Below are 26,591 nucleotides of genomic sequence, written 5' to 3' on the forward strand. Positions count from 1 at the left end.
AATTCACCCTAAATAGTTTGATAATTCTTGTATCATTCTTCTCCTAACACTGCATTTCCTCTGTGCTCCTATTATTTTAAGAGACTATGGCATTTATTAGTATCATCTATGGAATAAGTTATTGTCAACCCCCCTTTTTTAAGTGAACTGCAACAAAACTAACAAGTGAGGGGGAACAGTAACCATTTACAGCATCTCAATTTACACGTTTTCATTGTACCGTTAATACCATATTAATCCAAAATTCTCGATGCTGTTAAGCGTCCTCGTTTTTGTGATGGGTTTATTGTAGGGCCACCCTGTGCGCGTCCTCTGTTACAGCTGTGTGTTTATGCATGTGCGCACACTCATGCATCATCTAGGTTATTTCAGGTTCTCTGTTATTTGGTGGGTGATACATGATGCTGTGAATCTCTTGGTGAATGAAGCCGGTGCACGAGGCCCTGAATCAATAACACACACACACCGCGCGCGCGCTTGCATCGATACAAACACTGATGACCAACACTGACCCAGCGGCTGTGACCCATATTACGTTTAATCATCAGTCAACCGCACATGCCGAGTGCCTTTAACACAGATAAACACAAGCGAACGCGTGCATGTAGGTAAAGCGGCGCACAATGATCATATGAGAGCGAGGGGCCGTTCCATTCAGGACGCGCGAGCGCGCGAGCCCCTGATGCACATCTCACCTCCGCTAAAAGCGGGTCACTGCATCTGATGCCAGTGCTGTTACACTTCTTCCAGATCCATCGACGGAGGGTTTGTGGAGGACTCCAGCGCATCGCATCGCTGTATGATCCATAAGTGGAACAGGATAGAGACTGAATACATTACAACGCGCGCACATCTATTCTCCAGGCAATGCAGACTGCTCTTAAAGGGCACGCGGCGCGGGGGTTTCCGGATTGGTCCTTAAATGGGCCACGTCACTTGGTCACCATTGAGTGAAGGTGATTTCAGAGCATCCTCCTCCTCCTCCTCCATCAAGCTGAAAAGCTCACTAGGATCAGATCACATGAAAGCGAAACACACTGCTGCTGTATGTTCATGGAGACGCTATGAAATACTAGCTTGTGTGTACTGCATACTGCATACTATACTTGTGTTTTCAGTTTATGTACAGCCATTGCTTCTGTTCATGTATCAGCAAAGATTGTTGTTTATATCTTAGTCGATGTAACCTCGATGTAGCCCCTGCTCCGCCCCACCCACTGTCCTCTTTCTGGAAAACTAAAATACGGTCACCCTAACCTAAATGCTTTAAGAGCATTTTCACATTTAGTACACTTGAAATGAAACCAAACTCAGTTCAGTTAAACTACGCTAAAAAGGATCCAGTGGACTCAATCAAACCCCAAAAACAAACTGAGTATGGTTCATCAGTGGGTTCGTTTACAGGTGTCTGAGATCTTTTTTCTCTCTTCTTCTTGGAGTGCTCAAATGAGCTCGATGTGAAAAACAGCCTTAATATCATGCAGTCTTCTGTCCAAACCAATCAGATATACAGATATCTCACATAAATATTACATCACAGTCTGTCTTGGATTTCAGGTGCACAGTAATGAAGTACATTTACTTGAGTACTCTACTTAAGTACACTCTTTGAGTATCTCTACTTTACTTGAGTACTATTTATATTTTTGTTTTTGTTAATGTATTTAACTTCGCTACATCTGAAAAGACAAATATCACACTTTTCTCTCCACTACATTTCTGTTGTGGTCCTCGAAGTAGAATGTCATTACCATGTAGCAGCTTTGAAAGTCAGTTTTGTGATTTATTACTTCTCTAATATATATATATATATAGTAGACAGCCTATATGCAAAATCACTCTTGTAGATTACATGAGGAGATTTTTCCCACGCATTTTTTTTAACTGACCAGTTGCAAATGGTGATATTTATTTACAACAATTCAGTAAATAAGAAGTTAATAACTGTGGTCTATCTTTCACTTGTAGATGGAGTAATATTTGAGCAGCAGTATCTGTACTTTCACTCAAGTAATAGAGTTGTGTACTTTGTCCCACCTCTGCTGTTTGCATTTTTTTATACACAAGGACGCTGAACATCACAACACACACACTGTGTCACTAAACGCTCACGAGCCTCAAAGGACTGTGGGAGGAGAGAGAATCCACTTCATGAGAGTTTTAACTCTAGATGAACGTTGGTTATTCTCATCAAACAACAACCGGTTTCAATGGTAACGTCCTCAGCGTCTCAAACACACATCTGCTACTTGCTTTAAAAAATAAAGTAGTTGGCAACATGTGGTGTCGACTGCTGATGAAATGAAAGCACACAAAACACTGCCAGTGTGCTGTCCATCCTCCAGCCGTTTACTGTACATGCTCATGAGAAATGTGTTCTGTGAGATTCATTTCCTAAACCAGACAGCCATGTCGAATAACAGAAGATCTGTGAATCATGCCAGAAAACGTGGACTGTGAGTCTTCAGGCAAGCACGAAGCACAAGAGCAGCCAGTGCATTCAGATTCATTTGGAGCAGCTGTAGTGAAGATCAAAGTCTCTCGCATCGCTGCATCGGACACTCTGATTGGCCGAGTCTGGTCACATGGGCTGAGACCTCCAACAGACGATGTCACAGGAAATCAGGCAGGCCAAAGTGACGACGCATCGATGCTGACAGCATGCTGGGAAACGCAGGAGCAGAGGTCGCGCGGGTCAAATGAAACGAGGAGCCGCACTGATGCTGCAGCTTCACTAAAGAAGTGCTTTCTGAAACACACTGAAAGCCATTACCGTCACGTCTCTCTCAGATGAAGAACACAATAAAACTGCACAAAAAGCATCTGGAGAAGAACCCAGACCGTGTGTGTGCTAATGGATCTCATGGACAGATCTGGCTGGTTCTGGAAAAGCACTGCACACTCATGTAGAGCAGAGTGAACTGCCGAGGGTTTGGACTCATTAAGAGCCGTTAGATGAATTATTCAAGCACACAACACCCCGCTGGATGTCTACAGACCGATGGAGGAGACGGCTTTGTTTCTCACTAATTATTCATCACAAAATGAGCCTTTAACGTCTGCTTCCACAATGAAAACACAAAACAACGAAGCCATGAGCAAAGCCCACTGCTCGAGCATCATCAGTGTATGTCCAGAGATGTTCTCTGTACAGCAGTCCACAGGAAGCAGTTCATTTATTAATAATTAGGTTCATCAGATGGTGCTTTCAGAGTGCAGTACTTCACGCCATTTTCACACATTTCATGTATTTAAAGTCACCCCACAGACGCTCCTCTGAACGAGTGTAAAGAAAATGTGGAAATATCTCCAATTACTGGTTCAGCTCGGAGTCAGTGTGTTTTGTTTGGGGAAAAAAACAAACAATACTTTTTAGTAAGGATGCACTAAATTGATCAAAAGTGACAGTGATGTTACAAAAGACTTATATTTAAAATAAACGCTGTTCTTTTTAATTGATAATAATCAGAAATGTTTCTTGAGCAGCAAATCATCATATTAGAATGATTTCTATGGAAGCAGATTAGTTTCAAATATAATTAATGCAAAAAACACGATTCACACATGCGTAGACAATTTCACATGCATGAAACCTAATTCACGTACACACAAAAAAAATTCACGCGCATGAAAAAAAAATATATATTCACAAAAAGCAATTCACACGCGCAAAATAAAATTATATATTCATAAAATACATTTCACAAATGCAAAACACAATTCGTAGATATACAACTGTGCACAAAAACCTCTGAATGTTTTAAAATGTACGAGTGTCTGAATGTACAAATCGTCATTTACTACGAATCCACTCGATTTTTGTGTGTGTGTGTTTTTGAGACTTTCCTGACAGAGCTCTCTTCCCACGTGGGTCTGTCGTACTCTTTAGCCAATCAGATGCGAGCTTACCATTCAACCAATCATATCATAAGCCACCGAGAGTGCATTCAGAAGCTTGCAGGCAATTCGGGGAGACGTCAAGAGAGAAGCCCATAGAAGCCCTGGCGTTACATTTTAAAAATACTATACAAATAATTAATCAGAATACTTACTCCTGCTCACTCACGCCAAAGAACTCCCCGCTCAAGCTCGCCGTCTCTGCAAGATTAACGATGGCAGTTTGCACGCTACAGCTACTAGAAGATTTACATCTGTCAGACAGGTTGCTGACGTCATCAAGCCTTAGTTTGAGTCTGCGCGTCAGAAACGGAAGTTCTAAAAATCGCTAAAAATGGGCTTCACTTGTCTCAGTTGAGTTCCAATTGGGTCGCTGTGTCCATTTTTTTTACTGTCTATGGGATTACTGATGTAAAGGCTTAATTTCCGTTCTAATTAATCCATATTGCGCAAAATGTGCGCAGAATCGTGCTCCTTGAATGCACTCTCAGTGGCTTATGATATGATTGGTTGAAATGGTAAGCTCGCATCTGATTGGCTAAAGAGTACGACAGACCCACGTGGGAAGAGAGCTCTGCCAGGAAAGTCTCAAAAACACACACACACAAATCCAAGTGGATTCGTAGTAAATGACGATTTGTACATCCAGACACTCGACTCGACATTTTAAACATTCAGAGGTTTTTGTGCACAGTTGTATATCTACGAATTTTGTGTTTTGCATTTGTGAAATGTATTTTATGAATATATAATTTTATTTTGCGCGTGTAAATTGCTTTTTGTGAATATATATATTTTTTTCACGCACGTGAATTTTTTTTGTGTGTACGTGAATTAGGTTTCATGCATGTGAAATTGTCTACGCATGTGTGTGAATCGTGTTTTTATTTGCGTGAATTATATTTGAAACTAATCTGCTTCCATAGATTTCTGAAGATCATGTGACACTGAAGACTGGAGTAATGATGCTGAAAATACAGCTGCACATCACAGAAAATACATTACACTTTAACAGAGATTCACATAGAAAACAGCTGTTTGAAACTTTAATAATATATCAGTTTTTTCTCTATTGTTAATCAAATAAATGCAGCCTTGTTGAGCAGAACAAACATTAAAAAATCTTACCGACTCCAAACTTCTGAAAGGCAGTTTTATTAATACCTTAACCTCATAATAAAGAAAAACACATGTTCCCTAAAAGCTTAAATTTAATATCAAGAGACTAAAGTCTCAACAGTTAAATATACAAAATAAAGGGATACAAATATTGTCAGATGCTTTGTGTTGAAGTATCTGGCACAAGGTTAAATAAACCATTATCACTGATTTGTCTCTCTGTAAAGCGTTAGAATCATGTATGCTAGAGCAACACATCACCCCTGGACAGATGTCACAGATGTTAGAGCCGACTGATTTCATTGAAGTGAAATGGAAAATGTGCATGACCTGCAGAATATCTCGTTATGTAAATTAACAGCATCACACCTTTAAACCTCCTGTCAATTTAATATTTAACCCAGTATATTCCCTAACTAACCTGTTGTACCAGTAATTCAATGACGATCTACGACTGTCACGTCATAAAAGTATGATTGATGTGAACAGCTCTCTCTAGTGGATAGAAGCTGCTACTGCCACGTGTCTCCATCCTCGTGGAAACGGTGCAGGTGGTCTGAGTACCTGTGGGAAGAAAGAGGAAGAAGTGTGAATCAGAAACACACATGGTGTATGTGAACACATAGCGTTTCAAAACCAGAGGCTCATTCCATCAAAGCTCATTCAGGAAACTCAGAGTAAAAACACTCACTTCTTTGCACAAAATGCAGCACAGTCCCGACCGATACTCTCACTCCAGGCGACTTTATACAGCACCTGATCACACACACACACACACACACACACACACACAGTTAAAACACTTCAAACAGCTCAGCGGATCAGAACAGGTCAACATGAGTTTAAACTGATGCTCAGGTCACACACCAGGAAGACGAGGCAGTGCAGCATCAGCGTGTAGAAGAACGCCACAGTTCTGGCCGTCTTATTGGACAGGATCACACGACCCTGAAACAGAAGCACAGAGCATCAGCACAGACAGCGAAAGGGGAGGGAAACGACAAAACATCAGGAGTTACTGGGGGATTTATAACCTTAACAACATAAAAGTGCTGAAAAACAAAGTTTACTCACCCTCAAGCCTGAGTTTGTTTCTTCATCAGGTTTGTAGAAATGTAGCATTGCATCAGTGTCTCATCAATGGGTGCTCTGGAGTGAATGGGTGCCGTCAGAATGAGAGTCCAAACAGCTGATAAAAACATCACAATAATCCACAAGTAATCCAATCCATCAGTTAATGTCTTGAGAAGAATACCACTTGTGGATTATTGTGATGTTTTTATCAGCTGGTTGGACTCTCATTCTGACGGCACCCATTCACTCCAGAGCATCCATTGCTGAGACACTGATGCAGTGACACATTTCTACAAACCTGATGAAGAAACAAACTCATCCTAATCTCGGATGACCTGAGCGTGAGCAGATTTTAAATCAATTAAACCAATAAAAGAAGTACATTACACTATACACTAAAAAATGAGTATAAAAAGAATACTTTTAATGTAATAATTACGATAGTAATATTTAGGGCTGTTGTAATTTTGACGCTTTCAGAAATTTAAACCACAGAGTTTCTCTTTTGGTGGAAAACCACACGGAGGCCTTAAATTCGGCATACATTCCTATTGTGCAATATATCCAAGTGAAAAACATGTAGGGCGGGACTTGATTGGATCAGCTGATGGTTTGCTATTGCTGCAATCTCATGTGAGTGACAGCAGCATTTACTGTGAACTGAGCTGCTCTGAGACACTGAGATCAAGAGTGTGTCAGCTACTGGTTTTACATTGCTGAGTTATCATGTGATTGTCCCACGGGCTGAGGCTCTGATATCTCCGCTGACGCTCCTGAAGAGAAAGTCACATTATAAACACATCACTACTAAACAAACCTGAGTGAACAAAACCAACAAACAAGTCCAAAAATGACATTTGAATATGTTCAGATGATCACCCTTTTGCTGAAGGAGGCGAAGGGGTCGAGTCTCTCCTCATACTGAGACGAGTAACGCATCACTGTATCATCACTGTCTCCAGCCTAATACACACACACACACACACGTCAGTCTTTAGTGTTCGTCATCTACTGTAATATGACCTACAGTCTCATTCATGCCCTGAACATAACTGATGTTTGAGATCTAATTACAATTGTCCATATTCAGACCATCAACATTCATGGCACTTCTAGAGGTGTGCGATATGTTTCATGTATGATTATACCATAATTGTTATTTTAAAAATGTGTGAGCTGACACCAAATGTGTCACTGTGCAAAAACCGTCTTGAGAGCCAAGTACAAAGCTGTTAGAATGACCCTGAAATAATTCAAGATATGAATTTTGCCCCTGTATGATGTTTTGTCTTATATTTCTATATGGTATAGTTATCTCACAGATAAGATTGTATTTTTTCTTTCTTTTTTCAAATATCAGCATGACTGAAAATGTGACATTGATTTTATGAACAAGTTAATATTAAATTCGCTGCATTTTAGACACAATATTGTCTATTTTTGCTCAATTTCACCAAGGAAAATAATTCCAGACAAATCCACGTTGTGAACCAGGGTTTAATTTCTGAACGAATAGTGTTTTTTAATGAATCAGGTAAGTCAGTGATTCAGCGACTCATTCATAAAGTTCCTGAATGAATCTGAATTGTTTTAATGAATGACTCATTCATTAGCACAGTGACATGCCGCCAGCTTTTGGCGGTTTTAGTTTCATATTTGAAGTATATTTAAAATGTTTGAATATTTATTTATTTTAAGTCTCACAGCGTTATTTAAACAACTGTAATTGCAGACTAAATGCATTCATGCCACCTCTGAGCAGAATTAATCAGTAAATACAGTCCTAACAAAACACCACTTCAGATGCAGCTTCTGTGCCACTTCAGCAGAGCAGAGATGGATTTTGTTTTTGTTTGTTGATACTGATTTAATTTGTGTTTTATCTCAGGAAAATCATTGAGACACAGTGTTTTGGTCAATATCGCACACCCCTAGCCACTACAGACCACTTCACCTCAGTGATAAAATGTCCTTGTTTATTGGTCCTCCACACCGGAGCGAGGTGATGGTCGACTCGCCGTGACGTGACTTACTTTGTTTGGGTAGCTCTGCAGAAACTTGATCTTCTCGTAGAGCTTGATGTTGTCGGCCCGCAGACTGTCCAGCTGGCTCTGAAGAGTCTGTAAGGTCTGCTGCAGGGAGCTGTTTGCCTGAAGGACATCAACAACAACAAAAACACGGCACATTCAGCCTCTCTTCCTCTGAGCATCAGGAGTCATCACAGTGAAGTGCACTCACGGCCTCCAGCTCCTGGTTACGCGAGCGAAACCTCTCCCTCTGACTGGAGATGATGGACAGCATAGAGTCCATCTGAGCCTGAGGAAGATCCGTCTGAGGAGAGCCGGCCACACCTCAACACACACACACACACACAGAGTAACGGCTGTATGAGCATCTCACGACTCGTCTGTATCATGTGTACATGAGCATTATATGGTCATCCTGCGCTCATGAGCACGAGTTCTTTAGTTTACCTGTGAACAGAGCAGTGGCCTCTTTAATGGGCTCAGGGACGATCACTGTGCTGCTGTCTGCACCCTAGATGGAAACAATCACAGATTATTGTGATGTGTGTCAAGATGCCTTTTGTACTTGTGTGTAACTGTGTCTTGTGTCATCTGGATCAGTTTAGTCGTCAGTCCATGCAGAATACTGTGATCCCACACAGCTGCCATTTGGAACAGATTTACATACAGGTTTTTTTTACTCCTCCTACGAAGTGTGCATCAGCAGGCTTCACACTCAGATCAAGTTACTAAGTGCCTTTTCAGTGATCGACTTCATTCTTCAGAAAAAAAACTGGTCGCTGGTCAAGACTTCAGCAGGAAGTCAGTGATTTTGGTTACATTACATATCACTTAGTACACTACCATTAAAAAGTTTGAAGTCACTAGTATTTTTAACGTTTTTTTTTGAGGTATGTTTTTTTTGTTTTTTTTGTTTGCTAAAAAAGTAGTTTTTTTTGTATTATTATTATTATAATTATTGTGTTTTTTTTTTGTTATTTTTTGTTATGAAATTTATTCCTGTGATCAAAGCTGTATTTTCAGCATCATTACTCCAGTCTTCAGTGTCACATGATCTTCAGAAATCATAATAATATACTGATTTGCTGAACATTTGAAAACAGTTGTGCTGCCCAATATTTTTTGGAAATTTCAAAGGAACATCTTTACTGCCACATCGATTTGATTCATCCTAAAAGTATTACTATTTCTTTTAACTTTTTACATTTATTTTTTATTTTCATGTTCCTATAGGTTCACTTATAATGTTAATCAAGCTTTTTGCACACACACAAAACCAATAAAACCAATTATAATTACCACGTGTGTGTGTGTGTGTGTGTGTAGCGTGGTGATTTTAATGGGTTTTATTGGTTTGGTTAAAAGCTTTTTTTTTTGTACTGAGGATGACATTTTAATCTATGAAACTTGCACGATGACATCTTATATGTCAAAAGATTAAGAAAAACTTGATTTCTCATGTCATGACTCCGAGCCAAAAGCTAAATATCTTACTGACCCCAAACCTTTGAATGCTGGTGTATCCATCATTTCCACATTCACTGCCAAATCAATTTCTTTGTCAGTATTTTTTTAGGGCTGGGAAAAATGATGTTCATTTCTTCAATTAATACGGATAATTCAGCATGTTAAAAAAATTAAAGCAACACTTATTTCCTGAGTCTAAATTAATGCCCCCCCCCCTCCCAAACCCCCATTTTAATTAAAAAGGGAATAGAAAGCTGTCGGAGAGAGCAGATGGAGTGATGACATCATCTGCTAGTAGACGAAGCAAAGCTAAATTATTATCATGAGTTTATGGAATGATTCCCAAAAAAAGAGCTGATAAAATGTACAGCTTTTGGCTACTGCATAAATGTGAAAGTGACGGTCATCGGTCTGCAGCGCATGCTCGTGTCTGACCTCAGCGTCGGGTCGTGACATTGTCTGGATGGTGCTGAGATCCTGCTCCAGTTTGAGGATGAGCTCTTTCTGTTCAGCGCTGGTCTTCACTGCTGCGGAGAACTCCAGCTGTAGAGACGCACAGCGGCCTAAACACACACACACACACAAACATAAGTCCTCAGACAAATCACATGCTCCCAAATTGTACTTTTTGGATGAATTATGCCTTTAAATGTCGATTAATGGAATTGAATGATTAAAGAAAACATACAGCAGACCAAAACATGATCAGTGGCAGCTTAACTGCATTTGATAAACCTCAAGCACTAACATTTGAGCTTCTGTTTATCATATTTGATGCGCTTTATGTATCTGCATTGATCAATGTTTATATGTAAAACCTAAATTAAATGTTAAATGTGTTTTTATATGAATAAAGCCTAAATTAAATCTGTTCATCATATAAAGTGATCCCATCTGTATGGAAGCTTGAAAGTTCCCCTACAGATGCAAATCGTATCATCGATCATAACTGAATCATCAACTCATGATAATAATTTAGCTTGACCTTTATTCACTAGCAGATGATGTCATCTCTCCATCAGCTCTCTCGGTCTGACCGACAGCTGGTTGAACAGATATTTCAGGGGCAGAAATATCTCAGGTTTCATTCAAAATAACTTCATTTGTGTTTCAAAGATGAATGAGACTTTTAAGTTTGGAATGAAATGAGGGTAATTGATACCAGAATCTTATTTTTGGGTGAACTATCCCTTTAAGCCACAAAGGACTAAGTGTGTGTACAAGTACTGATGTGTGACCCTGGAGCACAAAACCAGTCTTAAGTGTCAATTTTTCGAAATTGAGATGTATGCATCATCTGAAAGCTGAATAAATAATCTCTCCATTGATGTATGGTTTGTTAGGAGGACAATATTTGTCTGAGATACAACTATTTGAAAATCTGGAATCTGAGGGTGCAAAAAAAATCTAAATATTGAGAAAATCATCTTTAAAGTTGTCCAAATGAAGTTCTTAGTAATTCACATTACTAATCAAAAATTAAGTTTTGATATATTTATGGTAGGAAATTAACTAAATATCTTCATGGAACATGATCTTTACTTAATATCCTAATGATTTTTGGCATTAAAGAGAAATGTATAATTTTGACCCATACAATGTATTTTTGGTTATTGCTACAAATATACCCCAGAGACTTAAGACTGCTTTTGTGCTCCATATTTGCAACACAGATATTGCATCGACAGAATCAATCATCACATAAAAATCTACACCCTGAATGTTTTTTCTAGTAATTTTATCATTTGTATTGCATGCAAATAAATTTATATCAATGTTATAACAATTTAAATAATGAAATCTCTCAATCTGATGTCAAAGGCAGACACATCACTTATTTCATTAAATAAAGGCAGATTATTAGAATGATTTGATGTGATTTCTGCTGTAAGATTAATCTTGTTCTGTAATTGCTGTTAATCAATGATAAATTAAAACCATCTGGTAACTTGCAGTTATTAAATATTATAAATGACAGCTTTTGATGTTGATATTGAATGGCTATGTCACTACTTGCTGCACAAGAGTTTTTTAATTTACATTATTTGATGGTAAGAAACGCTGATACCAGTTCATGTCAGATTTAACTGCTGATCTGAAATGTTATTGAAATGAGTATTGTTTGAGGTGTTGGTATTTCGGACTCACTGCTGAGCTCAGAGTTAGCGATGCGCAGGGACGCGCTCTCAGACTGCAGGCTGCGGTTCTTCTCCAGCAGCAACACCTCTAACGGTTTAGATGAGTCCTGTGAGAGACAATCACATCAGATCAACGCCAACAAATCACACACTCAAAACAAAAACACAAAACTACTGTTTACCTGTGCTGTGGAGCGGTCACACGGCCCAAACTCCATCGACTTCAGGATGCTGTCAGTATAAAACAGAGCCAATAAAAATGTGGCAGCCTTACTTCAGCCATGATGAAATAAAACAACACGATATTCAGAGATGTACCCTGTATTTGAAATTCAGTAACAACTAAACACACGTCAAAAACGTGCCTCGATGGTAAAAAGAGCAGCAGAGCAGCCCAAAAAAAAAAAAACATTCACGATCTCTTTAACGATTCAAACTCATAACAGGTGAAGAAGGTGACAGTGCTTCGATTAAATAAATAAGTCACGACTTACAATTGTGTTAAAATTAAGTATAATTTTATTTCTGTGTGCTTTTAAGTAAAAGCATGCTGGAACCTCTCTTACCTGAGCTCTTTCTTAACCTCCTCGTAGTCTGCTTGTGTCTGCAGCTTCTCCTCCAGATGCTGGACAAATGAAAAGACGAATAAGATCAGACTGTCTGATGCATACTGTGCATTACAACAGCAATGGCATTTAGAAGTTGATCTGCACACTATTTTAATCAATCCCCCACAACCTCCCTTTTTCTTGTTGATCACTATGCATCATTTCTGTGACTGTTAGCCAATGCAAAAGCCCAGCATGACTACTGGAAACCATTTGTGCTCATTGTTCAACCCACATAAACTGATCTGTGCTTGGCAGAACTGGTTGCACAAGTAGACATAAGTCTGCAATCTGTAAGCACAAGATGTACTTAAATACTCCATCAAATGACTGTAGCTCTACCTCTGTTAAATCAATTGGTTAATTGTCTCACAAGCAATCATTCTGAATCTCTTTTAACAAATCAGTAAGAGCCACTGAATCTCATATTATCATCTTAAAAAAAACTACTTCTGTGCTTTTCACACTTAAGGTCCATGAGGTGCTCTGGAGTGGTAATGTGTACAGACCAGTTGTTCACATGACAGTTACTGCATCTGAATTTGTGAACGGTCACAGCATGCACTGGATTTAATGAAAAAAAAAAAAAAAAACCTTTTCAACTAATAATAAGCTATGATTTGTAAGTGTGCAGTTGTGTAGTATGAATAAAATACTAGTATAGTTATACAAGAAAAGGAAATATTTTAATACAATTTCATTAATAAACGTGATAAGCTCAACTGTTATGACATTAGTCAGGTCGCAGTGCATTTTCCTACTCATTCCTTCTGTTTTCTGTACAGCTGCTCACATTCTGTGCCTTTATTTGGACGAGCACCCAGTTTATTTCTGTGGTCATAACAACTGCAGAACTTACACATCAAACTCTGAAGCAGCTTCAGCTACAATAAGCACTAGACTTGAAAGTCAAGAGTAAAGGCCCCAATATACTTCGAGCGAAATTGAAGCACGAACTGATGTGACGTCATTTTGAAAAAAATCCGAAATGGCTTGCCAAAGCAAACTTTCCAGAAAAGTTCGTTCCGGGTGCTAAACACCTTCGTACTGCCATTGGTCCGAAGAACGAAAAAGAACTTCGTTTTGAGTATATCAGGGCCTTAACGTAACGTGTTAACTCTACCTGGAGTGTGTCGGTCTGGCTCTTGAGCTGCTGCTGCAGCTGGCTGATCTGAGCGGCTGAGCTCTCTCGGAGCGTGGAGAGGCTGGCCTGCAGTCTCTGGACGTCCTCCACCAGCTGGAGCATCTCACGCTCCTTCGCACTGAGCTCTGCCTCCACACTCGAGCGCGGCACCAGCTCGCCACTCTCATCCTGCTTAACACACACACACAAGACACTGAGCACCATATAAACACACACACACACAGAGCTGGATGTGTCCGATCTCTCTCACACACACATGTAGAAGTAGGGAACAGAGGAATTCTGTGCATTACTGATGGGCTGCGGATGAATGAGGTAAACGTGGACCAACATTAACGTTAGCCAGAGTCACAGTTAGAGTCAGAATTAGAGCTGTGTAACGCTTACGTCTCTAAGAAAGATGACACGAACAAAGCTATGAAAAAAAAAAGCTACGAACAAAGCTAAGACAACTACGCAACTCACTGCATAACCACCACAGTATGATGCATCTTTGGAGAAATTAACTAGCTAGTTTCCCCCAACCATAGAAACTGTCACACATCCTTGTTTCAAACCACATTGGTTCAAACTCGAGACTGAATTAATGTTAGTTTATTACAGCTCATTAACATGGACAAGACAGCTGTTGCTTTTTATTTATTTTTTAACACATTCATACACACTCTGTAACTGCCGTACGCACATTACTGTAATCTCTTTGTGACAAACACAGCATGTGAGGACTACTTTGCTATTTTTGTTCACTTCGGCTTTGTTTAATTTTCAAATGTTTGATAAATATATAACTTAGGCAGCTTTAATAAAAATGTATGTTAAGACTATGCAGTGTTTTCTTTTTACATTTGGTCATTCAATTTCTGTAGCATTTTTTACTTCAAAACTTCTGTTGTGTTGTAACCTCGGACCACAAAACCAGTTATAAGGGTCAGTTTTTCAAAATTGAGATTTATACATCAAGCTTTATAAGCTGAATAAATAATCTCTCCATTGATGTATGGTTTGTTAGGAGGACAATATTTGTCTGAGATACAACTATTTGAAAATCTGGAATCTGAGGGAGCAAAAAAATCTAAATATTGAGAAAAACGCCTTTAACGTTTTCCAAATGAAGTTCTTAGCAATGCATCTTACTAATAAAAAATTAAGCTTTGATATATTTACAGTAGGACATTTACAAAATATCTTCATGGAACATGATCTTTACTTAATATCCTAATGATTTTTGGCATAAAAGAAAAATCAATAATTTTGACTCATAGAATGTATTGTTGGCTGTTGCTACAAATATACCCCAGAGACTGGTTTTGTGTCAAGGGTTACATTTATTTGTTCTACTGTACTGAACTGTTGTATTGTTTGTAATTTCTTTCCTTGCTCTTATTTTACGACTAACTGTTCACAATAAGATTTTGCCTATATTAGTTAGGCAAGTATTACTATTATTATTATTATTATTATTTATTTATTTGCTGTTTTTTACAGTTGTCCAGTGTTGTCTTAAAAAAGAAGTTTACTCTGTTGACACAAACCTTATGATTTTATGTAAACCGCAGTGTTTATATATAGCATATGTGATTATATCAGTGGTTCATATGATTTTAGCAGAGGTTTAGTTTATTTCAAGAAACCATACTGAAGGAGATCCAGAATACCAACTAGCTCTACAAGACACAAAACAGCAGTGCAGAGCTGGTACCGTGTACGGAGTCGAGTCGATCCGTGTCGGAGGTTGGGATGATTTGTTGACTGACGCGAGCTGCTCTCTCAGAGCTTCCAGCTCCCTCTCAGCAGCTTCTGCTCTCTGCAGCAGAACAACATCAACAGAGTTAACAACGCCAACATCTTCCAGCGGACATTCTGTCATCATTCACTCAACCTTACATCGTTTCCAAACCCATAAAACTTTGCTTAATCTTTGAAACACAAATTAAGATGAAACCTGTAGTCTTTCTACTGAAAGTCTACACAACCAAAATTTCAAAACGATATTTCTAAGTGTTTGGAAGGACATGACGATGAGTAAATGATGATAATCTCAGAATTCGTTTTTTGGTGAACTAACCCTTTCAACGTTCTTTTTAACATTTTAACAATTTATGTATTATTTTCAATATAAAAATGCATAATCAGGAGAAGGAAAAAACTTGTAATTTAGCTTTATAATGGGAATGAATCTGTACCTGATTGGCTCGCTCCAGATCAGTCATCACCATGTCAATCTCATCAGCCCTGAGAACCAAATAAAGTCACCATTATTACTCATGTGTACAAATGCAGAGATGAATTCCATGTGCCTCGATGCTCATTATGCCTTCACACTGTATTAATGCAGCACACACTCTTAGCGCATCTGTGTACATATGATGACAATGACCATGAAGATCTAATCATGTCACTATAAGCAAGAACTCTTGTGGAAGGAAATAATTTGATGCATTCATCTGTGAATGTCTCCTTGTGATGGATGTGATCTGGACTCTGTTCTTCTCCTTGCTTGAATAAGTTATGGTTGACCTTTACACTGAATATGCCTCGACATTAATGGACCAGACTGACTCTTTATTTAGAAGTGGCCAAATCAACTTTAGATCTGCACGTCACATTCATCTTAAGTATACTGTACACTATTTAACCATTGATAAACAGCATTTGGCAGCATTAACAACCTAAGCATTTTGACTGGGAGAATAAAAGTCATCTTCATGGTTAACTTCAATTCCGTTCATTATTTCATCCATACTTACTTTCCCGGTTTTTTCTAATATGCTGATTTGGCGCTCAAGAAATATTTCATTCTTATGAAAATTGTAAACAGTTGAATATTTTTGTGAAACTGTATGCATTTTTCTTTATTCTTTGATGAATAGAAAGATCAGCATTTATTTGAAACAAGGTAAATGCCTTCACTGTCATTTTTGATCACTTTATTAAGTATTCTTGCTAAATAAAAGTATTAATAAAACATTAAGTAAATCTCTGACCCAAAACTACTGAACGGTAGTGTGCAACGTAAGTAATCAACTCAATAATCAGAAGCTAGTTGAACAGGGAGGGGTTTATCACAAGAGAGATTCATAATAAATTGACTGATAAATAAAAGTGAATGATGATCCTCATATGAAGTTGTTTAACACAAACACACTTACTTTGCAGTCGACTCTTCATCATACTTGGTTTTCAGGTCAAAAAGCTCAGTCTGAGTTCGTTCAAGTGCTGCAAAGACACACGACAACATATAATGATCAATATTATAATATAAAATATATAACATAACCTCCAGCACACACCCTTCTGTTCACCAGTACATGGAGGAATTAATAATTCACTCAAAAATCAAATACAGATTGGATTTTCTAACTAAAGGTGACATCTGCACACACTGAATGATGGAACTGAATCTCCATTGAAGCTCAGCGTGTCTGAAACATCAGAAAACACAATGACACCCACGTGACTGCTGCAGCATCAGGAACCAAACGAATTAAAACTGAGTGTGTTGCTCTTTTAAAGAAAGACGGACGGGTGAAAGCAGCAGGTACCTGTCTGCAGGGTCTGGGCTTTCAGTTCAGCTTCCTGTAGTTTACCAACCAAAGACTCATGCGACTCCTGGAACTTCCTGTTCGAACAGATGAGAGATACTTTACTCACCGTGACAAATAACAATAGGACACAGAGGGAAAAGAACAGGATCCAAACCCATGACGAGTCATTTGTGAAATCAGACTCCAATAATTACATAAAGCTAACATTATTGAAATCAGGGATCTTTAAATCTCCAGCCCTGATCAAACACAGATTAACAAACTAATCAGACCTGAAAATTACAGGCAGGGCCAGTTGTCCAAAAAGTTTAATCTGGATCAGAATGATCACATGGTTTTGTTTGCTATCCAGGATCAGGTAAGCATTTTACGTGTGCTGTTTTTTCAAAGCAAAATTGGATTGGATCACCCTGATCCAGATACACACTTTTTCAGATTTAAAAAAAAAAATGCTCTACGGAGCCCGTAAAGGGACATGCTGATAAAAAAAAAAAAAAAAAAGAAAAAGCCAATATTTTGAATTCTAGTTTTTCATTGCATTTACACAAAAACTACTTTTGACTGGTTCATCTCTGATGATTGTGCCAATGTAGTTTACAATAAGTGATTTAAAAAAAAAATTAAATGCAATATTTTTGTTTGATATTGACAGCTGTTTAGGGATTTAGGGATATATTACATTACAAATGTTGTATTTTTTGGACCAGTTTTAAAGTTTTATTAAATTTTTTGATCCTGAAATCCACCCTTCTCCTGGGATCAGAATAATCAGGTTTTTTTTTTTTGGATCAAAAGTATCCCAATCTTACAAAAACGTGTTGAACAACACAAACTGAGGATTTAATCCAGATCAAAACTGAGATGGGATTTTGTGATCTAATCCGAATTCTAATCCTTTTTTTCTTTTGAACAACCCATTTTCAAGATTTGATCAAATCCGATGGCCAAAGTCCGATGGGTTTACTATTAAACAACTGGCCCGTGAGTTTGATCAGGGTTGAAAATTAAATATTTAAAGACCTTCAGAATTACAAATTAATGATGTGGACTAGGCATGGGCCGATTACTGGTTTCAAGGTATACCGCAATTTGAAAATGTCAAGGTTTCAAAACCTCTGTGTTTTCCATGTCTCCTCAGAGACTGAAAGAGAGGGAATCGCTCAGACTGAGAGCAGTGTAGAGAGTAACACTGACCCTCCTCCTCCTGCTGGTGTGAGCGAGCGGTCAGTCACGTGTGTGTAGGATGACCCGGGTACACTTCACATTCAGCGTTCCTTTCCGTCTCGCACACGGCCACGTCCGCACAGCTTTCAAAAGTATACTAAACCGTAGATGAGCGAGGACGGATGAGCTCGACACATGCGCAGTACCACGGGGTGCACGGGTGATGAAAATAACGTAATGCCGATGTTGTGCGGACGGCTGAAATATACTTTGCCCTTTACGCGATCAGCAACTGGACCTTTTTTGCTTTATTGCAACTCTCTGTTCTGGACTCTGTTCTGGACAAACTACTTCCGGTTAGTTTCCGGTTTTGACAGTCGGAGAAGTGAGAGAAAAGTGTTTATAAAGCATATACATTTATTTATTTTTATTTTAATGACCAATCGTTTCGCTAGATAAGACCCTTATTCATTGTATGGTATCATTTATAGCCATTTGAAGCTGCACTGAAACTGTAATTTTGACCTTCAACCGTTTGGAGTCCATTGAAGTACATTATATGGAAAAAAATCCTGGAATGTTTTCATCAAAAACCTTTATTTCTTTTTGACTGAAGAAAGAAATACATAAACATCTTGGATGACATGGGGGTGAGTAAATTATCAGGAAATATTAATTTGAAAGTGAACTAATCCTTTAAAGGTGTTTTGTCAATGGAAGCGCTGGCTAACTGGCTCAAGGACTCCTCTCTGTGCCAATCACAGCAGGCTTGTCCAGCTGACCAATCAGAGCAGAGTAGGCTTGAGGAAGGGAGGGGTTTGCTCCGAACTTGCTGGGAATGAATCGTTTCAAAATCACTGGCAAATGACTCTAATATTAAATGTATATTCTGAGAAAATTACACTCCAATACAATATTAGGACACTTTCAAATACCATGTGACCTGCTCTTTTTATAAAGAAGAGATGGAGCACGACGGGTACTGACCTCTCTTTCTCCGCATAGTCTTTATGAATCTGTTGGTGTTTCTCCAAGGCCAGATTCTCTGCCTGGTTCCTCACGCTCTGCTCATACTCTCTGATCTTCTCCTTTAGTGTTTTAATGGTCACCTCTACAGACACAAGGCAAGTTTCAGTGAACACACACACACAGAACCTGTGCTAACACACTCCTCTGATTCTCAGCCAGGTGAAGTGGAGCCTGTTCCAGAATGAGTACAATACTGATATTTTCATGAACGGTCAGTGGCCATCTGAGTCTCAGCCTGACCTCACCTCTGCTACGTCATGGAGAAAAGATGACAGGATGTTGGCAGTGTTATGAGTTTGTGTGTGTGTCTTACCCTGGTTCTTGACCTCAGCAAACTCTTTGTTGTACTCCTCGAGCGTCTCGCGCAACTTCTGGTTCTCTGTATCTATATCATGCATCCTCTGGACCTTGAGATGCAGCTGCTGCGACAACTCCAACGCCGGCACCGGATCTGCACACACACACACACACACACACACACACACACACACACACACACACGCACACAAGATAAAGAGACGGCCACAGTTAACACTGCCTTCAGGAAAGCCCTCAAAAACCTGATCAACACAGGTTCTTATGACATGATACAATAATAATGTTTCTAAAGAAAGAGAAAAATCTACTTAATGTTAATTAATGTTCTTAGTCTTTTACGTTGAATTATAATCAATAATAACCAGAAAATATTTTATGCATAATGCAAGATTAATTATAAACTAACCTGAAACACATTGGGACTCTTATTTTGAAATGTCTATGCTATACTACTTCCACCCGCTCATTCAAACTAATGAGGGAGATAGAAGATGCATCTTACAACCATCTACAGCACATTACAATATAAACACTAACGAGTAAAAGTCATCTCGATATTGAAGTCATAATGCGAGATTAAACTCGTTCGATTTCAAGAAAAATTTCTAAATAAAATTGAAAATTAAATCACTGAATTTCGAGAATAGTCATTGTGTTTAGAGAAACAAAATCGTTTAATTTCAAGAAAAACAAGGTGAAATTAAATGTTGAGAATGAACACACCCGTGTCATGTCCATTTTATCTGGTAAGACGAAGTTAATCAGCGTCTGCAGCGGCGCAGGTGGTAGAACGTAATGCTCGTGGATGTAGCATTTGATGCGGTCGACCAGAGTTCGAATCCGCTCTTCTTCCTTTTTTCATCACATCACATCGGATGCTATTTACTCTAAGTGAAAATGGTGATATATTCTATTTACACTAAGTGACAGCAGCATTTTTAGCGATGTGCTATTTACACCAAGTAAAGCTTTTTTCTCTGAAGTAAATGAGTTTATTCTCAAAATTTAATGATTTAATTCTCTACATTTTATTTCTACATTTTCCTTGAAATTTAATGAGTTTAATCTCCATTATAATTACTTCAATCTCGAGGTGGTTTTATTTATTTTTTTATCGCTTGGCCCATCAACTGATCGGATACCAAAATCTTTCAAAATATCTTCTTTTGTGTTTAACTCATACAGGTTTGGAACGACATGAGGGTGGGTAAATGATGACAGAATTTCCTTTTTGGGTGAACTATCCCTTAAAGACCTGTTAAAATGATAATTAGGGCTTTTCTTATACAGTTTAAAGGGGTCATATGATGCGGTTTCGTGTTTTCCTTTGTCTTTGGAGAGTTAAAAGCTGTTCCTGCACACAGAAGATCCGTAAAGTCTCAAAGACTAAAGTCTCAAACCCAAAGATATTCTTTATAAAAGTGAACGCTCATCCACACCTGAATCCTAAAACGGCTCGTTCTAACACGCCCCCACATCTGTACGTCACTGTGTGGGAATATTTGCATAACACCGTCCAAATGTTCACGCAAAGAAAGAAAGCTTAACTTTGATTCTCGCCGCCAATAGAGAACACAACCAGAAATCAGTGGTTAAGTTTTATTTACAACACTGTTCCTGAACAGTTCAACCCAAATATTCAGATGTATGCAGCACATTTTACGGAGGACTGTTTCCTGAACCTGGTAAGGGGCGTAACATTTCCGTCACACGCTTGAGGTACTCGACCAATCACAACGCAATGGATAGCTGACCAATCAGAGCACACCTTGCTTTTCAGTACGATGAGTTTTGTAAAAATAGATGCGTTACAGAAAGGCGGGGCATAGAGGAGAAACAATAATGTACAGTATGTGGAAAATATATATTTTTTTAACCTTAACCCCTTAACTGTCACCGTCCTGTATACGGGACGCCTAAGTTTACTTCACTATAGTACAATTAAATCCTAATATAATCATTGAAAACTCTATATAAGATCGGAAAGGTCTAAGACTCCTAAATAGATATTTTACCATTTTATTTTGTTACAAATTATGTAGGAACAGTAATAGATTAATTAATGACAAGAGTGCACCAACAGTCTATGACAACTCTACATCACAACAGGAGTCACAAAGAGTCTTTATTCTGTTGCCTTTTTCCTGATCTCACCTTTCAGTAATCATCAGAAGTTATATACCATTTGAAAGTTTAAAATCTCAAAATTTATCCTGTGAAAACCATTTTAAAATCGGACATTTCGATACCATAGAAATGGTATTTCAAATTCTTTTAGCAGTCTCCTCCCCTTTAGCGGCGGTGTCATATTACAAAATGTATTACAGTTTTTAGAATCAAAACTTTTTATAATCTTGACAAAATATCTAAATATCCAAATATCTTTGGAAAGGTCTAAGTCTCAAGTTTCCATATTTGGTGGTTATTTTGTGAAAGATATAATATTGTGAGAGAAACTGACAGATTTGTGACAGAAATGCGTCAAAAAAAAAATGGCTGTTTCTGGTATAATGCCTGAACAAAACTGCATATGAACCTCAATCTTTTTTTATATCAACTTACGTAGACTTATGGCTTTAATTTTGTAGCAATTTTGTATTTTTAACTATTTTCTTTAATATTTATTTTATATAAAATATAAGAAAAACAGTACAATACATTTTCTTTACAGTAAACTTAAACCTCTATAACTTTTTAATATTTTCATTTTATTAAATAAGTCCAACCTTAGGTCTGTATTCAAAAGCATTCATGAATTATAATAATTCATAAGTCTGGATAATGCTCTTTCTCGTGAATTTTCAAAAATGGGATGACAGTTCAGGGGTCAAACCGTGTAAACGCATCGCATTTCACCAAACAGACAAAATAATGTTCTTTGTGTTATTTGAGGACTGTGATGTTTTAATCACGCAGCTCATAGGATTGTGACACACAGACTTACCCGGCACATCGATCAGTCGTTTATAGACGTTCAGAAAGGCCGTCTCTGACTCTTTACTCCTCTTACTCAACGCATCAATCTAGAAGAGACACAGATGAGCAAACATCATCCACACCAACACTTGTTTCAAACACAAACTAGCACCTGATGGTGCCTCAAACATGACTGTGCTAGTGTGTGGTGTTTTTCTGCGGTACTTTAAAGTCATTCAGCTGCTGGTTTTCTTCTTCCACGGCTCGGGAGAAAAACTCACCTCGGCCTGAAAACTCTTCAGCAGCGGAGCCACGAGCTTCCTCAGATCCTACATCAGACACACATAAAGAACACAAGGACTGTTCGTCAGACAGGAAGCATGCATGCAGAAAAAACACGACCTGACACTCGAAAAGCTTCAGGAACAAATATTACGGACACTTCAGTGTGCTTCAGTCACACACACACACACACACACACACACACACAGAGCATCAGCGTATCTCTCAGAAACCCTCTTCAAGTACTGACTGACAGACAACGGCCCACCAGCAGCCCAAGATGCTGATATTCTCCTTGTTGGGTGTCACAAAAACTCAAACACATTCATTATGCCGACCTCGATTTTGTTCATTAACATATGACTGATGCTACCACCACACAGATGAACATAACATGCCACTTAAGCTTCATTACTTCACATTATAACTTCTATATAAGTCATGCATTGCTGTCACTTCCAAATTCTGGAGTCCTGAGGTTCTCCAGCCCATCTCTAGTTTCATTTAATTGGGATTTGTAATTGTTTTTATCATTCCAGTTCTAATGTCTAAATATTTGCACACAATTAAAAGCAAACATCCTTCAGCATCTGCTGCCAGACGAGGAGCGTATCCCGGAGCCAGACACCTAAATGAAAGAGGACACACACAACAGGAAGTGCACCTCTGGCGTGTTCTTCTTAAAGTCACGGCTCTGGTCGATGAGTTTCTTCCTGGACTGCTCGCTGTCATCCTGTCGGCTGGCCAGGAGCGTGGCGGTGCTGTCCAGCTCCCTCTGAAACACAACCAGACACAACTCACTTCACATCTGATAGAATTGTTTATTTTTTTAATGTAAATTCTGTTCCAGTTACACTTGCTGTTAGCACATTTTTCAGGTTAAATGAATAAACTTTATATACACTTTCAAGAAAACAACCACCAACACAATTCTGTGTTTATATTTTTTTTCATTAACAATGTAATAATTCTATTTTTTAAAACAAAATACATGCTTTTCCATACCCAAATTTAAGACCTCTTAAAGGTACAATTTGTAAGATATTTGCAGTAAAATATCCAAAAACCACTAGGCTAGTGTTATATATTTTGTCCAGCTGATTACCTAACAATCTCTCTAATGTTTTCAACTGCTTGTAAATCATGAGAAAATTCCCATTCTAAACTGTGCATTGCATTTTCTAGATGGAGAGAGCTTCGCGACAAACTTCAACTAGAAAAAGATGCTTGTGTTTTACTCGACAGGTGAGTTGTTTTGATTCGTATCTTTACAGAAAACGTATGCTATTATAACGATCAACAAGATTAGGATGATGGGGCATACACGCCAAACGCGGGACATCGTGTCTCTAGACCCGCGCGAGGACGCATCTGATCCATAGTCTGATTGACTTTGTATGTAATCTACTCGCGCAAATCGTTGAACTCGCGTTTGCTTTGTATGCCCAATTATTGAGTTTGAATGTACACGAGTGTATATATTTGTTGAACAAGTGGTAATGGTTTTCATATCATCTGACTAAACAGTAATCAATTAAATCCATGATTTATCTTTCCGTCTGATTGATGGCCGTCAGCGGTTGGGTAGAAGACAACAAATCCCATCATTCCACGCTCCTTCTTAGCGTCATCACACCACGTGATTGTTATTGTTTTGGTAGTGCGCCCTCTAGTGGCAGGTCCTACATGTACCTTTAAATTAAGAAAAAGTACTACTTTTTCTTATAACATTGAAGACTTTTTATAGCATAATAAAACTTTTTTGATTTTTAAGGACCTGCCGAACCCTGGGGTCTTTGTGCCGATAAGTGACGTATACAATTTTATGTCATATTTCATAATATTTGTCTTTGTACTGTGGTTTATTCTGTAATCCAATTTTTTGAGGAGGCATGGTCTTTCTTGCCTCTTCGTAAAAAAAAAGACATGCATAAAAAAGAAAAAAAAAATCATCTATTTTACTCGACTTTAGGCTTCTTTTTTAAGTCAAGTCGGGTTAAAAAAAATCATGGGTTGCATTTTTGGTTTTTGGGGGAAACCCTAACAAGCAACTTTCCTTTGCATGTATGGTTGTTGTTTTTTCCATTATACTGCTGACACTGTCAATCAGTGCAATACTAGAAGAGCTGTAGCGTAGTTTAGCGTTCCCTCCTCTCCCTCACTGGTTTAACATGTAGACACGTGACGCTGTAATCCGAGCGCTGGTGATGTAAACAGACCAACACCAACAGAGATGTAGAGATGTAGAGATGTAGAGGAAGTGTGGGAGAAGGTGAAGGGGACGAATTTTGTAAAGTATTTTTAGAATGCATAAATCATTAAACAAGCAGCAAAACTAACAGCAGATACATATGGCTCGAGTTTATTTTATGATAAACGTGTGGCTATATTAAAGCTCCTTTTCCAACTATTCTGCACGCAGGATAGTGTGTGCCTCCCGCTTTTTGTCAAATAACTTCTGTTTTTGCTCTACCAGTCCGTGTGGTTTCAGTTTACTATGCTGCAGACTCATTTATTGATATTAAAGAACTGATAATAAATAATATTGTACTTGTTTTTGAAGCTGCGGTTGCTTGCAAAACAATCCATTCACAGTTTGAACTAAAGTTGTATATTTTCTATTCCACAACCGCGTAGACAATGAAAAGTCGTGACAAGTTCGTTTAGATGCTAAAAAATGCTATGCATTTAGCAGACGCTTTTATCCAAAGCGACTTACAGTGCATTCAGGCTATCAGTTTTTACCTATCATGATGTGTGACGAAATTGTGATGATTGACATCTATTTCCTTTATTTATATAGAACATTTAAACTCGACCAAAGTGATTTACACGGCATAATAAACAACAACAACAAAAAGTAAATTATAAAATAATAATTTGCTCAAAACATTTCTTAAGTCGTTGCAAACTTAACTCAGTGAAAGCGATTTGGTCATCTGGTGACTGTGAACATCATCACAGCTGAGGGCTAACTCGACTGGCTAGCTCATGACTAGCTGACGTTAGCCTGATAAATTACTGAGATTTGACCACAGCGAAGTCAGGATCTTTAGGTCAGATTATTCAAACTGTTAACAAGCACATTTGTGTGTAGCATCAGACGGAAGTTGATGTCTGTTCTGAGCTGTCCGTGACTGCTTCGCACAATGTTTACATCGCAGCGGCTAATCGATCAACGAAGCCGATCTGTTCAGCAGCCAAACACACGTTAATATGTACCAGAGAGTCACTGACCTGCAGCTGCTGCAAGTCAAAGCGCGTCCAGTAACGACACACCGACGCCGCGCTGGAAACCGCCATCTTCGGTTAACACGAAGGCAGGCAACCGTCGCTGCTTCCTACCGGAGAACCGGACGCGCGCGGCGCGCTCCGTCAGCAGGCGGCGCCCGGCGGCCCGTGGAGCCGATTCAAACCTCACAACGTTTGTGCATAAATAAAAACATTCGTACGATTAAAGTATGTACATTGAAGTCTAACACATATTCCCTGGAAATCTCAATTAACGTAAATGATTGAAGGAATGTCGAAACGATAATTATAATCAACTGCGATTGGTTCAACCTGGTAAACGCTGAGAAAAGTAACACTTGTCATGTGACAGCGGCGTCTACCAGACCTAAGTTTAACAGACATTAAATTGAAAATAGACAATGAGGAGATACAATATTTAAATTATGATAAATTACGGGCCGTCCAGTTTCATTCTAACTTGTTATTTGCATATACTTTTTGTTTTTCTGTGGTCAGCTGAACGGATGCTACTAAAGCTACGCTCATTAATATTAACGAACCTCCGCACCTCAAGATTGGTCAGTAGCGGCAACGTGTACTTATTAATATTCATGAGGTCAGCAGAACGG

At 38.5% G+C, this 26,591-nt stretch overlaps 1 protein-coding gene across 1 annotated transcript; it reads right to left on the bottom strand.

Moving 5' to 3' along the window:
- Positions 1-5,036: 5,036 nt before the first annotated feature.
- On the bottom strand, positions 5,037-26,195 carry cux1b (cut-like homeobox 1b). Its single transcript, XM_042770796.1, has 23 exons — positions 25,966-26,195; positions 23,393-23,503; positions 22,728-22,775; positions 22,475-22,553; positions 19,526-19,663; positions 19,171-19,294; positions 17,017-17,093; positions 16,624-16,690; positions 15,658-15,706; positions 15,174-15,278; positions 13,454-13,642; positions 12,289-12,347; positions 11,905-11,953; positions 11,733-11,829; positions 10,020-10,147; positions 8,565-8,628; positions 8,329-8,441; positions 8,124-8,240; positions 6,970-7,053; positions 6,826-6,863; positions 5,884-5,983; positions 5,708-5,772; positions 5,037-5,580 (listed from the first exon to the last, which is right to left on the bottom strand). The coding sequence occupies exons 1-23, from the start codon at positions 26,029-26,031 to the stop codon at positions 5,529-5,531; spliced, it is 2,019 nt and encodes a 672-aa protein (XP_042626730.1). The 5' UTR covers positions 26,032-26,195; the 3' UTR covers positions 5,037-5,528.
- Between the last annotated feature and the right edge of the window lie 396 nt (positions 26,196-26,591).

Source organism: Cyprinus carpio, chromosome A15 (genome assembly GCF_018340385.1).
Source record: "Cyprinus carpio isolate SPL01 chromosome A15, ASM1834038v1, whole genome shotgun sequence".
Classification (NCBI taxonomy): Eukaryota; Metazoa; Chordata; class Actinopteri; order Cypriniformes; family Cyprinidae; genus Cyprinus; species Cyprinus carpio.

Coding starts and splice junctions, on each gene's coding strand:
- cux1b (XM_042770796.1), bottom strand. CDS start 26,031: ATGGCGGTTTCCAGCGCGGCGTCGGTGTGTCGTTACTGGACGCGCTTT. Junction 19,664..22,474: donor ACGACTGATCGATGTGCCGG/GTAAGTCTGTGT, acceptor GTGTGTGTGCAG/ATCCGGTGCCGGCGTTGGAG. Junction 8,241..8,328: donor GTAACCAGGAGCTGGAGGCC/GTGAGTGCACTT, acceptor GATGTCCTTCAG/GCAAACAGCTCCCTGCAGCA.